The sequence below is a fragment of the Zeus faber genome (assembly GCF_960531495.2).
Source record: "Zeus faber genome assembly, chromosome: 18".
In the NCBI taxonomy this organism is placed as follows: domain Eukaryota; kingdom Metazoa; phylum Chordata; class Actinopteri; order Zeiformes; family Zeidae; genus Zeus; species Zeus faber.
Genome location: NC_137210.1, coordinates 2,814,035 through 2,829,034, shown reverse-complemented (window position 1 = coordinate 2,829,034; position 15,000 = coordinate 2,814,035). Strand labels below are relative to the sequence as shown.

At 47.2% G+C, this 15,000-nt stretch overlaps 1 protein-coding gene across 2 annotated transcripts in view; it reads left to right on the top strand.

The window, feature by feature from the left end:
* Positions 1-15,000, top strand: part of LOC307244178 (E3 ubiquitin-protein ligase SH3RF3-like) — a 105,048-nt gene that overhangs the window by 86,440 nt on the left and 3,608 nt on the right. For both annotated transcript variants that reach the window (XM_080019262.1, XM_080019263.1), the window contains exons 4-9: positions 2,411-2,725; positions 3,558-3,673; positions 6,624-6,794; positions 9,263-9,513; positions 10,888-11,210; positions 14,525-14,928. In XM_080019262.1, the coding sequence (XP_079875388.1) occupies positions 2,411-2,725; positions 3,558-3,673; positions 6,624-6,794; positions 9,263-9,513; positions 10,888-11,210; positions 14,525-14,928 (1,580 nt within the window). The remainder of the gene's footprint in view (positions 1-2,410; positions 2,726-3,557; positions 3,674-6,623; positions 6,795-9,262; positions 9,514-10,887; positions 11,211-14,524; positions 14,929-15,000) is intronic.

Genomic DNA, 15,000 nt, shown 5'->3' with positions numbered 1-15,000 from the left:
CTACACGACTGGAAATGCTCACAGGTGCCGTCCAGATCGTAAACAAAAGCGGGGGGAAGAGAGGAGGGGTAAGAGCTCTCTACCCAGTGTTTTCCTCGCCAATGTTCGGTCTCTGGCGAACAAAATGGATGAGCTGCGGCTGCGGATCACCGCTCATGAATGGATTATGGACTGCGACGTCATGATTTTCCCAGAATCATGGACTCAAAAGCGGCATTCCCGATATCGCCATCGAGCTATGTGGGCGCCACGTCCTCCAGTCGGATAGAGCTGATGACTCCGGCAAGACCAGAGGTGGAGGACTGTGCATTTTTGTAAACAACCCTTGGTGCACGGACACTACTGTCACTGAGAGTCGCTGCTCTGCAAACCTTAGAGTATCTCATGGTTAAGTGTAGACCTTTTTGTCTGCCCAGAGAGTTTCCATCTACTGTTGTGACTGCAGTTTATATCGCCCCAGATGCTATGCTTGCAATGAAAGATTCAAAGCATACCTCGTACCTTATATATATCTTACTACTGTCATTACTTGTACTTACACCTGCACTATATACTGTATATACATACACCATATCTGCACAACCTACTGCTATTGCTGCTCATGTTCATAGTCTTCTACTATATATATCTACCATATTCACCACCACTCTCATCATCTCATTCATCATCACTCTTCTACTGTCAGTACTGTTCATACTGCATATATCTTATTTATCTATGTATTCCACTGTATCTCTGTACATACTCTGCACCTTACTACTTTTTTGCACTTCTGGTTAGATGCAAATATGCATTTTGTTGTCTCAGTACTTGTACTCTGTCGAATGACAATAATGTAAAGTTGAATCTAATCGTGAGTTCACATGCTTCATCCTGGAAGGGATGATCAGACACTGTATGTGGAGAGAAAGCACCCGTCCTCTTCATCCTCGGGGACTTTAACAAAGGGAGTAAAAGACACAAGCTCCCGAAATACAAGCAGGAATACACGCCGTGTCACTGCTCCAGCACCGTGAACAATGCGTATCACGCCGTTCCCTGCGCTGCTTTTGGAAACTCTGAGATATGCGCCAGGGTAAGTTATAAGAGTGAATAACAAGCCCTGGTTCACAGCCAAACTCTGATGGCTTTGTTTGAAAAATTAGGAGGCATCAACGTGGCGACAGGGATGGGTTTAAAGGGGCAAAATACATGTTTGGCAAGGCGGTTACATACTGTACATTTGTACTGGTCCTAAGACATATTCACACCGACTAACCTGGACCCCATGAATTGCTGCCTGCAGCTATATTTATTATTATTATTATTATTATTATTATTATTATTATTATTATTATTATTATCTCCCCTTGTCCTCAGTGTGTCAGCAACAGGGCAGACACTGACTTAAAGGTGCAGTGTGTCGAATTTACGGAACAGACAGCAGAAATGGAATATAATATTCACAAGTACAGTATGTTTTAACATGTGTATAATCCCATGAAAATAAGAATTGTTGTGTTTTCGTTACCTTACAGAAATGAGCCATTTTTATCTACAAAAGGGGTGGGTACGCTTCACAAAGGCTGCCATGCTGCACCGCCATGTTTCTACAGTAGCCCAGAACAGACAAAAAAAAAAAACGCTCACTCTAGAGAGGGCCTTTTACCTTTCCCTAGAGGGAAGTTTACCTTTGGGTGAGATATTTTATTTTAGGGAGTCTGAATAAGAGGAGGGAATGAAAGAACAAAACCACAGACAGACAGAGAGAGATAGAGAGGTAGACAGACGGACAAAAAGAAGACAGCTGGGATTGAAGAAGGTGAAAGCGCAAAGAGTGTTCTCTCTGGAAGTTATGGGTGAGAGAGAGAGACAGTGGAAGAGAGAGAGAGAGAGTGGTAGAGAGGGGGAGAGAGATAGTGAGTGCATGACCTTGTTGGGATTGTTGCCAAAATGTAAACAGCAAAGAATTGAAGACTTTTTCCCTCTGTCGTTTCCCACTTCTCCAACTTCACCTCCACCATCTTCCTCTCCTCTCCTCCCCTCTGCTCCTTCTCTCCCCTCATCTCATCCTCATCCTTTCTCCACACCACTCCTCCTGTCCTCGCCTTCCCTCTTCTCCTCTTCTCTCCTGTTCTCACTTCTTCTCTCATCTCATCCTCTCCTCTCTCCTCTCCTCTCCTTTCCTATGCTCTCCTCTGCTTTCCTCTCTTCTCTCCTCCTCTCTCTCCTCCTGTCCCCTGGTCCTCTCCTCTCCATTTTCTTCTTTTCCTCTTCCTCTCCTCTTCTCACTCATACTCTTATCCTCGTCCTATCTCCTCTCCTCTCCTCTCCTCTCCCATTCTCTTCTCTTCCTCTCCTCTACTCACTCCTTCTCTTCTCTTCCTTTCCTCTCGCTTCTCCTCTCCTCTCCCCTCCCCTTCCTCTCCAGTTAAACGAAACGGCCAAGCAGTTGATGGAGATTGACAAGCCAGCTCCGGCACCCGTGCCCGGCCCAAGCTCGGAGCCGGCCCCCTTGGGCCCCTGCTCCCCGGGTCCCTCCCCACGTGTCTCGCCGTCCAATGGGAACGGTGGCGGTGGCGGCCACAAGCGGGGCGAAGGGAAGAAGAACGCCAAGAAGCGACATTCGTTCAGCGCGCTGTCGGTCAGCCAGAGGGCGGCGCAGCTCAACAACAGGCACAGCATGGAGATATCACACCCCGTGCTCATCAGCTCCTCCGATCCCAGGGCCGCCGCACGCATACAGGTAAACACACACACACACACACACACACACACACACACATTTTGCATGTGAGCATAAATAAAATTCTGTCCACCATGGGTTCTTAAACATTTATTAGAAATGATCCAGGTACTCCAGTTCAACAAAAACGTGTCTTTGTTTCCACCAGTTTTGCAGTTGCCGTGTATGAGGTAAACCAATGTCCATAATTTTGAGTTTTTTAGTGTACATTTATTTTCCTATTTGCAAAGCCACAGCTAAAATTAAAAACAGGAGGAGCGGCGCTGGAATGATGATCCAGGCAGACTACAATCAAAATCAGAATCAGAATGACTTAATTCCCGCCATGTGCATTTACATGTACTAGGAATTTGTCCTTGTGATTATTTGTGCATTCTGAAAAAGCTTGACCTCCTGAGAAAAAAATGAAAAATACAGTACAATACAATAAAAAGTAAAGTAAAAAATGTAATCGAATTTCCCAAATATACACAAATAGCTGAGAAAAAGCAAAACAAGTATAGTCAAATATTTAAAATATACAGAACTACAAATGCGATCCTATGCACACGATGGTACGGGTGTGAATTAAAATTTGAATTAATTCTATGTATTTACTAGGTTGCTACAGTTTGCACAGTGTTATTGCATGAATGTTATCCTGTTCTATACTGTTTTGCTCATCTCATTTAGCCAAACAAAGGCTGCTGTATACTTCAAACTACTGCAAAAAGCACAGGGTGTTTGTTTGTTTGTGTGTGTGTGTGTGTGTGTGTGTGTGTGTGTGCGTGCGTGCATGTGCGCGCACGTGTGTGTGCGTGTGTGTGTGTGTGCGTGCGTGCGCTCTCCCCAGGACGCTTCTCCGGCTGGCCCCTCGCCTTCATCGGTGGGGGTGCTGGTGCCCCCCAGGGTGGCCTCGGCGACCTCAGAGCTGCTCGCCCACGTCAAGGTCCAGTTGCCACTCAACATGTGAGTGAGACCCCAACCCGCATCCACACACACACACACACACACACACACACACACACACACACACACACACACACACACACACACACACACACACACACACACACACACACACACACACACACACACACACACACACACACACACAGTGGATCTGGTTTACTGCAGAGGTGTTCTCAACACTTTTGAGATTGTGGCTTATTGGGAAAAGAAAATCGACTTTGAAGGGAATTTCCACATTCAGCACAGTAGCAGCTGGAGCTGTTACTGACACTTCCACGACCCCCCCCTCCCATTCCAGAACATCTGCTGACGACGACCCACTAACAATAAGCTGTCTGTTGGAGCCCGGCCAGTAAGGGAGGGCGCGGGCAATATCACCTGCGCCATGAGAACGGAGGACCTTCCGATCAAATTCATACGGTCATATTTGTCCATTTCCCAGTACGTTTTAGTGCAGATAGAACGGATAGAGCTGTTTGGCAGTTGTCCCTTGGGCTATGGGAAGCCCACTGAAAGCCCACAACTCCCGATGCAAATCACAGGAACATCTCGGATAAGGTGTTAGTGTCTGTGTGTCTATCTTTCAACTGCTTCCACTGGTTAAAAGTGCACCAATAACCATCTGTGACTTCTTTGACTCATTGGAGCTTCGTAGATTCAACATCGCACACTAATAGCGATTGAACCTCTCATCATATAGCTTTGCCTTAAAGGCGCATTTTAGCTCAGTTTCACTCTTAAATGAGACTTGCCGTCATCCAGATGACTGGCAACGTTAGGTGTCAGCACTGAACAAGTTAATCTATATTATACCTGGTAATTAATTCACGTGCCAATGGGGGGGGCTGCTTACAGGCAAGAAACAAGCAGCACTCAAGGTTTGCTCGGGTTCGCTTATCGGTGCATCTGTGTATCCGTGTGTGTGTGTGTGCTGTTGACCGCAGCAGGGTTATAATGGTATACGGAGACACCAGTCACCTTTGATAATATCACTCAGCACACGCGCACACACGCGCAAATTCGTACCGGGACCGGGCTGTCCTGCTGATGGGGTTGGACGTTTCCATCTTGACCCCCAGAAACCGATCCTGTTGCCATGGGGAGAGGGTTCCACCACCCCACCAGCCACCCTGCCATCCCCCACCTGTTGCCATGGCAACCACAAGGCAGTGCTCGGAAAATCATGTTTGTGACACGTCCCAGTCGCCGTATCCGATGCTCTGATACATAAGCACGCACATAAGTGCTGGCCTCACCGTGAGGTACCAGCGTAGCTGCTTCGAGGCGGCTAAGAACTCACATCAGAAACGAAGAAGTTTCTGATGTGAATTACTAACTCTAATTAGTTAATTCAGTCGGACAGAAATGGATACGCCAGTATTTTCTCACATCCCTTCGAACTTTACTACTCGTGTGTTTTGTAACATGTCTAACAACGTTGTACCCTGTAGCAGGCTAGTGAGCAACCGTGTACCTGTCATTCAAAGTTCACCTTATGAATATTAATTGAGGAATATTAATTAAGGATAAAAGTACAGAAATCACGATATTCATAATCATAATAATGTCAGTCATTTACAAAAATATTTGTTATTTGATTTTTTATGTCTCTACAAGGGACATAAAAAGACATAAGAATTAAGAATGTTTTATAATTTTCATAGGTCTTTAACACCTTATGAGGCTACACAAACATCTGAATGTCAGTTTGCGCTATACCCATATTATTATTATTATTATTATTATTATTATTATTATTATTATTATTATTATTATTATTATTATTTGGTAATCTGATTTAAAATGCCGGGTTGAGCTTGGATTAAGAAGGAAAAAAAGTCCTACTGTCTTATATCATATATATATATCAGAGAGATGTGGGACTCACAAACTTTGATACCATGTATTCTTGTGGCAGGTGAAGTGGGGTGTGTGGTTGTGGTGGTTGTGAGGGAGTTAAGTCGGTGTGAAATCCACGTGCTTTGAAGTACCTCATTCATTTATTAATAGCATTGGATATATCATATCCAATTCCCAATTCTGTGCGTTTGCAGAAGCACGTGTCTAATAAAAGAAAATGTCTGAGCTCTCAGGTGTTTATGTAAGGTAACACTTTTGAACTTCAGTATCCGTGCTTTGGCTTAGATTTTTTCACAAAGCATACAAACAGCATACACAGTATACATATACATGTATTACTCACCGTTCAAACACCTTGATTTCTGCCAGAAAGACCAGGAGCATTTCGCACACAAGGGTGAATCAAAGCGCTTTACATAATGCATACATTAATATCATTAGGTCAAATAAGAATAAAAGCATAGGCATAACATGCTAAAAACAGAGAAGGACATAATAAAATGGCAAGAACATAATAAAATCACAGAGGTAAAAGGTTAACGTGCAATTTAAAACTGAGCCTGGTGTGGTGATGGGGCGGTTTGAGTAGCCACACCTGACCTGGATCTGGGTAACTGGTATGAGAGTGGCTGCATACCTGTTGCTTTGCCGTCTGAGCTACCCAGGCTTATTGTGGAGAGGAGGCTTGATAGAACAAGCCCTGGAGCAGATGGACACAGGTCATGACAGGGCTCCTGTCTCCTGAGTGTGTGTGTGTGGGGATGGTACCTGCTGCTCATTGGACTAGCCAACGAACAGGTATGCAGCCACTCTGATCCTGGGTCCCCAATAACCTAGATCCAGGTCAGTCGTGGCTGCTCAAACCGCCACATCTACATTTGAAAGTAATACATGTTGGGTCACGTCTGACATGTTCCGGAGGTTTTGACCTGAGACGTAGCCCACTGTGGCAATGGCCGTAGTTTGAGTGACGGAAATGCATCGATTGACCTCTGATTGGACGTCCGGTGCTTCTGTCTGGGGTGGTGTTTGCTTTTCTACACATAATAACCATGCCCCCCCCCGACCTCCCCCCGTCCTCCCCCAGCTACCTGGCCCTCTACGCCTACAAGCCTCAGAAGGCAGACGAGCTGGAGCTGCGAAAGGGGGAGATGTACCGCGTGACAGAAAAGTGCCAGGACGGGTGGTTCAAGGGCACTTCTCTGAGGACCGCCGCCTCAGGGGTCTTCCCTGGAAACTACGTCACGCCGGTGTCAAGGTGAGGATGGTTAGTTGGGGGAGGGGTGCTATCAGTAGTTTGTCACAAACAGTGTCTTCGCTCTTTACTCAGTGACTTGTCAAGAACCGAATCTCGAAAAAAAGTCAAACCTCTCATCGCTACTCCTGTAATAGTTCTCAATTTCTGGAGTGCAGCCTTGCAATTTTTATCTTGCAACATAAGAGCGAGTTTCCATTATTTGTTTACTGGTCGGCACAACGGTTGGTTGAAAACACTTGTTTAGTCGATTGTGGCGGGGCGGTCTCATTGTGAAACAATGATGGAGCTTTCGGTAAAGCCATAATAAGGTAAAACCTCCTTCATCAATGGCGCGGCAAAGATGCATTTTGTGGACAAAATACAAAATACCAAAAGAATTATCCAGGTGGCAGGTTTATTCACTCGAAAACCCGTTTTTTTCTGAGCTGTTGCTGCACATATGCCTTTTTCAAAAAACATTTTTTTCCCACATTCACTGTTAAACAGAGAGAAAAAGAAAGACTGGGGTTGCTGCCATGAGGACTAATAAAATTGTCATTCTGGGCCATGTGCGCCACCGCTGCGGGACCTTGCGCGCCACGGCGTGATTATCACCGTCGCGTAACATCACCGTTTGAACGGACATACACACACACACACACACACACACACACACACACACACACAAACACATTAGCCTCACCATTTCCCTGATCTGTATTCTGCTATTTGGTGCATGTCTGTGTTGATGTGATTTAGCAGTCAGCTAAAGACAGGGAATTGGGGGGGGGGTGAAAGACTGCAAGATGAAACGCCTACAGAGACAGCAGGTGCCCTCCTCCGCTAGCTGCCGATGACTCTTTTTCCCTCCCTTTTTCATTTTTTTTTTTCACACCAGCATCCAGCAGTTACGCAAGCAGCGACGAGCTGCAGCCGTGACAGAGAGAGAGAGAGAGAGAGAGAGAGAGAGACAGAGGGAGAGAGAGAGAGTAATCAAATGAAAGGCAATTTGTTATTTTCACGTGGACAGACTCTCTCCCTCTCTCTCTCTCTCGCTCGCTCCCTCCCCGTCTCTTTCTCTCTCTCTCTCTCTCTCTCTCTCTCTCTCTCACTCTCTCTCTCTCTCCGAGTCTTCACTCTCTCTCCCTTTTGTCTGCAGTGCAGCTCAGAAAACTCTCAATATGATAATCAGAGGCTGCCAAAGACTGTTTCACACATGCAGTGAGAGCCCGCATGTGCACACACACACACACACACACACTCTCACACACACACACACACACACACACACACACACACACACACACATAGAGAACACAAACAAGCATCGGTGCTCGAGGGATGGCTTTTGCCTCAGAGTGCACGCTCGTGCACGCCATTTTGACCCCTGCTCGGGCCGTGCTGTCCTTGGCCCGTGCAGGGGAACGTCGGCCTCTTTGACTGGTTTCTAGAGGGGGAATTGCTGCTCCTCTCTGTCCAAACAGACACTCTCCGCCATAACTCTCCGCGCATGTGATGGGAAGTCGATGGGAGGTTTTAAGGACGCGCGCACTTGCAAGAGTCAATGTCGATAATGCCCTGATAAACACGGGGGGGCGGGGGCATCACAGCTGCCCCTGCGCACTGGCAGAGATTGGATGGATCGTCTGTGAAATCACTCACACTCTTGTCAAAAATCAATTGAATCTATTTTTTTTTTCATGCTCTTAATACCAACGCTACTCAGAGAACGTGAGTGAGTATACTTCATTCAAGAAAAGTAAAAAGGCTGGTTTTTGTTTATAACAGAGAGAGTGAATGGTGATGGTCTGCCAAGGTGTGTGCAGGCTGTCCCAGTCAGTCGGTCGGCTTCAGTGCACATCTGTGGAGGTTTGTGAAGGAAGGGGGGAGGTCAGGACACGCTGGCCGTATTTGCGGCTCTTTCGGAAAACCCGATCGGCCGTTTTCGTTTTTTTTCACTGCAGGAAGTTCCTGAGGCGAAGCTTTTCTCAAACATTGCGATGCTATTTGTGGCTTTTTGCGATACAACAGTGGGAATAACGAGAAAGACATTTTGGCGGGAAAGTGCGCAAAACTACTGCAAAACATTTGAAAATTGTTTTGCACAATCATAAGCAGTTATTTTGGTGGGTAAATGCAATTGTTGTTTTCATTTTAAAGTTTGTTGACATTCATATTTGTTCCTATTTGTTTAATACAGCTCAGTGTGTCCTTTACATGTTAGTTCTTAACGTACTTTCAGTAGGATATAAAACCTTCAACATTGCATCATTTTTGTGTCGTTTTTTCGATCCAGAGATGGAAAATAGCGTATTTATCTTTTGGTTGCTCGAGCATTTAAATTCAGCCATGAAAATCTTCGCGACAAACACTTTCTTACATCAAGCGTGTGTGTGAGAGACAGGGTTAACTAGCTGGCTAAAATGTCGTGTATGTTTCAGTTTGTACTGACTAACCTTTTTGCTTCTTTTCACCTCTCTGTTGAGAAGGGCGCCGTTTGCAGTTGGCTCCACCCGCACCTCTTGTATGGCTGGCTCGGCGGTGGGCGGCAGCAGCCCCGGAGGCGGCAAGGTCTCTGCGCCCTCTTCCCCGGGCTCCCTGGGGCCCTCATCACGGCCCTCCACGCCGCTGGTCAGCGTCAACACCGCCAACGCCCCGCAGTCGGCCTCCACCCAGCTGAAGAACTGTCTGCGCACCAGCCAGCAGTCGGCCAACCACGCACGCAGCCCCATGCACCTGGGTACGTGGTGCCACACGTGGCATACACACACACACACACACAAACATACACATACAAACACGCATACACACACGAAACGATCGGACACATACAAAAATATACACACACACAATTACACAGGCAAAACAAAACACCCTCAGTTACAGTTACAAACCTTCTCAGTCCCATAAGTGTGTTCAAGCCCACACACACACACACACACAAATATACATTAAAAACCATCTCACTCCCAAATGCGTACGTCACAACACCTGAAAAATACAATTATCTAAGATTCATAAACACACACACCCACACACACACACACACACACACACACACACATACACACACATGTTGATTTGCAGTTTTTCAATGGCCCAGCGTTATCTACCTGTTTAAGTGCTTTCATGGTTCACACATTTCCCACATTTCCTCCCTTATATCCTTTGTTTTTAGTCTCTCTCTTTCTTTTTTTTTTCTCTCTCTCTCACACACACACACACACACACACACACACACACACACACACACACACACACACATTTTATCTGTCTGACATCATGACTGTGTTTAAGTTGTTTTCCCTAGCTGGGCGGCTGCGCACATTGTGAGAGCACTGCCAGTTATAGCACGCACACATGCACGTGCACCCACGTACTGATCCACACGCATAATACAAGCACACACACACACACACACAGACACACACACACACACACACACAGACACACACACACGCACGCACGCACACACACACACAAAACATGCAAAGCATGCAAACACACAGAGCTGAGTGACGTGGACATGCTGTTGTTTTGAAGGGATGTACTGACTGAACTCTGATCGAGCTTCTTTCCTCTCTCTCTCCCCCTCGCCTTCTTTCTCCTCTTCCTTACTCACTGTTTTCTCTCTCTCTCTCTCTCTCTCTCTCTCTCGCTCTATCCCTCCTTCTCCCACACTCAATTCCCCAAACAGACATAACGTACACAAATAAAGGCCCGCTAGCACAGACGTGCACGCAAACATTCACACACTCATGTCTCTCTTTCACGCACGCACGCACACACACACGCGCACGCGCACACGCATATTCACACACTCACTCACATCTGGTGTCCATTGTAGAGGAAAGTATGAGCCTAGTGTGAGCCCGCGAATATGGCTTTTTTGTCACATGATCAGCATTTCTCCCTCCAGTGCTGTGCCAGAGCAGGTGGCTGACTAACCCTCATGTGACTGATTTGTGTGTGTGTGTGTGTGTGTGTGTGTGTGTGTGTGTGTGTGTGTGTGTGTGTGTGTGTGTGTGTGTGTGTGTGTGTGTGTGTGTGTGTGTGTGTGTGTGTGTGTGTGTGTGTCTGTGTGTGTGTCTGTGTGTGTTGTTTCTCCATCCAGTCCACAGTCCCCCTGCCAGCAGCCCGGAGCGCCCAGCGGGTACCGTATCGCCACTGAGGCCTCAGAGCTCCTCTCCCTCACGCTCACAGCCCGGGCAGACCCCTGGCCGCCCGCTCTCCATGGTGTCCCCGGGGCCATCTCTGGGGCCCTCCCCGCTGTCTTCCCCCGCCTCGCGGCCCCTGCTCCCGCTGTCCTCCCCACTGTCTTGCCTCACCCCTCCCAACGCCTCAGCAGCGCTGCTCAACGGTGAGGCGGCCCATCCCCTGCAGCCTCAGTCCCCGGGCCTCTCCCACGGCCCCGCCAACACTCCCAAGGCAGAGAAGGTGGGTCTCAACTTGTGGGTCCCGATCCACTGACCCAGTCGACCTCATTCACTGGGTCCGGGGTCAGTTTAGAGTGGGTGTATACATCCACTCCTAAATATTTTGAAGCGTACTGAATTTCCTATGCTGTGCTTTTATTTTAAAACAGCGGTGTGTGGCCGTCATGACCTCATATCAACAACGTCCCACAAGTCACAGCGTCATATAGCTGTTCAAAGTTAATCAGTCAGCGTTTCCCCTCATCAAGGCTACCTGGGCACTGTTTTTTTTGTGCACCAAGGCATTGTTGGCAAATTATAATGGTTCTAATCTTACATTATGTTTGGGACAAATTTGTATCCTGAGGCTAAAGCAGTTGAGAATCCCCGGCTTTACAGTCTACAATAAGAAATACACACTGTACCGTTACTGTTGGAAAAGCTGATCTTCATGGCCTCATTACAGGTGCATGTTCTGTTAACAATGTGACAGTGAAAATGAAACCAAAGAATCAAACAAACTTTGAAATCTGTCACATTCTTGACAGCCCTGTCTGTGATCTGAGCGTTAGCTGCAGGATGGTGTGGGAGTTCTGCTGATGTTTGAAAAAATTTGAGGTGCCAATCATGGGCATGACCTCTCTCTTACGGCATTACGTCATCTCGCTAGTTATCACGGTGCATATCCATGCAGCTTGTATTTCTCAGGTGAGGCAGTTTAGAGAATGTATTATGTGTTGTTGCTTTCACCATCTTTATCGAGTCAAGGTTGTTTGCAAATGACGTGTCAATCACAGTATGGTTTGGAAGCCTTTGAAAGCCTGCGTCCCGTGTTTGGATGTCCTCATTTCCCGTAGTGTACTTTGGGGCGATCCTTCCTAAGGATGGAAGAAGAAATATTTGCGGTGTAATTATATGCTTTTCCCCAATTGTCAACATAGCCTATGAGAACACCAAATGAGGCATAGCTTTTGGAGCTAGTTCTGTCGGACAACTTGACGGCGCCACACGCTTCCACGCCCTTATGGGCCGGCCTATTTAAGCAGCCAATCCCTCTTGCTCTACCTGCTTTGCTGCCTGCTTTGCTTGCTGTGTTGCTGCGCTCCCTCCACCTCCCCTGCACCCACCTGTTCGGCTCATCACTAATCATCACTCCAATATTTCTAGCTCATTAGGCATGCCTGTGTTTGCTGTACACCTCGCCGGCTCAACTGATGAGCGGGGGAGCCCAGACACCCAAACTCAAACGACGCTGAAAAAACAAAGATCTTTTTTAATTAAATTGAAGTGGTGGGTTGCCTGTCAGAAATAGCTTTAGCTCGTATCCTGGAAGTCATAGATCCTTGCCTCAAACAACCCTATCTGACTCGTAGCTGTAGCTTTCAATCGTTGACGGATCTGTTGTGCTGGGTGGAGGCTAAAATCAAAAGATGTCTTAGGGCTGATCCAAATGGAAATATAAAATACAAATTCATCATCAAGAGCGGTGGTCTCCCCTGTCGGATTTCCATCCCGTCCTGATGCCGAGCGCACGTGAAGAAAAACTGGGAGCCCAGGTGACAGTGACGGATGGCGGCGGCCCGCTTTGGCATCTGTCCCCGACTGTTATTTCTCTAACCGTGTGCCGGCGTGGAGCACGCCGGCAAATCCAGCGTTGATAAAAAAGAGCTTGTCTCGCCGGAGCTGGCAGACGACTGTCCCCGTCCGTGGTTTGGTGGAGTTTTCCGCTTCGCTGAAGTGAAACAGGTTGTTGTCGTCTTATTCTGAATTGGGTAGCGAGGATACAAATGTGCCACTTGAACAGTAGCATTGATACAGTCTTGAAGAGCCCACTGGAGAGTAAGGGGTGCAGGGGGACGCAGGGTGTGTGTGTGGAATCTGCTATGATTGCTGTGTGGGCAGACTCTGTTAAGATCATCTCGCCTGGCACTCCACTCCACTCTGCCACTGACCACACACATACAACCACACACACACACACACACACACACACACCATGATGGACTCTAACTGATTGTTCTAAACCTCTCTGACCAGGCTGTCTCTTCGGATGGTCTTCAAGTGTGTAAACATATGCCTAATTGGACTAGACTGGACGAGAATGAATGTGTCTGTGTCTGTTTCTGTGTGTGTGTGTGTGTGTGTGTGTGTGTGTGTGTGTGTGTGTGTGTGTGTGTGTGTTGTTGAAGGACGTGCCTTCTTATGGCCAACACACCTTAGTGCTTATTATGCACTAATTAGATGGCTCAGACTCAACTTTCACATTCATGCAGACACACACACACACACACACACACACACACACACACACACACACACACACACACACACACAGCTACAGTAGACACACCACAATAGATGTGCAGGTTCTATCTGCAACAATTGGCTTGTGTCTCCCCCTGCTGGCTGTTGTTGGAATTACACCCTAATTTAGTCAAGGGTCAAGTCAAGTTTATGTGTCTCACAGTTCCAGTCTCAATGGGCTTCACAGGCCCAGAGTCAATAATCATTAGTCAGCCCCTAAACCAAAGTCGTCAGACAGGCAATGAAAAAATTCCCAATTGAAACCTTGAGACACAATATGTGATGGCAAATGATGTGAAAACAACCAATTATCCACAGGAAAATTGTAGTACAGTGAAACGGCATAAACAATCTTTCAATGTGTATGCATCCCATCATCAGCAACTAACTGGTCGACTGCCCTGCTCTGGACCTCATTTATCACACACACACACACACACACACACACACTACCACACACACACACACACACTAAGACGCCTAAGGGAAAACAGACATTCACAATTAAGGAGCAGATTAAGGCTTTAAAGCCTTCAAAATAATGTAGGGGAGATTCTTGCTTTATCTCTCTCTCTCTCTCTCCTCCAATCTCTATCCCCCACCACCAATTCATCTGTCTATCCATCAACTCATCCATCCATCTCTTTCTACCTTCAACTACTGGTTTCTCTCCCATTCTCTTCATTTCTTTACCTCCGCTTTATCTTTCTCTCCATTCCTTGCTCCCAACAGTTCAATATTGTGATAATTTTTTGCGGGGAAAAAATTTGTTTCCTAAAACATGCCATCTCTGAATTTAAATCTGAATCCAAACCTGAATCAAAATCTGAATCTGGATTGAAGTATAATATAAATATATAATAAAGATAATATAAATCGAAATGTTAGTCCAAAAAAGTAATACGATCGGGCAAATCTGGCTACTGATGCCGGATCAGGAATTCCAAAGTGTTTAAGGCTTATCTGACATGTCAATGCTTGGTCTAAACAGAAAGCAAAGTCTAACCCTGAACCTTGGATCTAAATCCACAGAAAGAGAAGAAGGCGGGGGGGCTGCTGAAGCTCCTGTCAGGGGCAGCGGCCAAAAAGAAGACCCGCTCGCCCCCCTCTTCCCCGCCGACCCACGAACCTCGGCCCCCGTCATCCCTGGGCCCATGCTCCATGGCGACGGACCCATCCTCTTCCTCGTCCTCCTCCTCTTTTTCGGGACACCACCATCACCACCACGGCCTCTCGGGCCCCTGCCCGCTGGAGGCGCACGGGCGGGCAGGCTCCTGTCCGATCGAGAGCGAGATGGCGGGGGCCATGGGGCTGGAGCCCCTGCACAGGAAGTCAGGATCGCTGGACACCAACTTCCCACTCTCGCCCCAGACGACACGCCCTGGCAACGCACTGATGGCCCTCCGGCCAGAGCCCAAACCCCTGTCCAGGGAGAGGTGAGGACCTACACACACACACACACACACTTACTTAAAGACTTGTTATCTTCAAAGCTCTCTTCTGTCCCT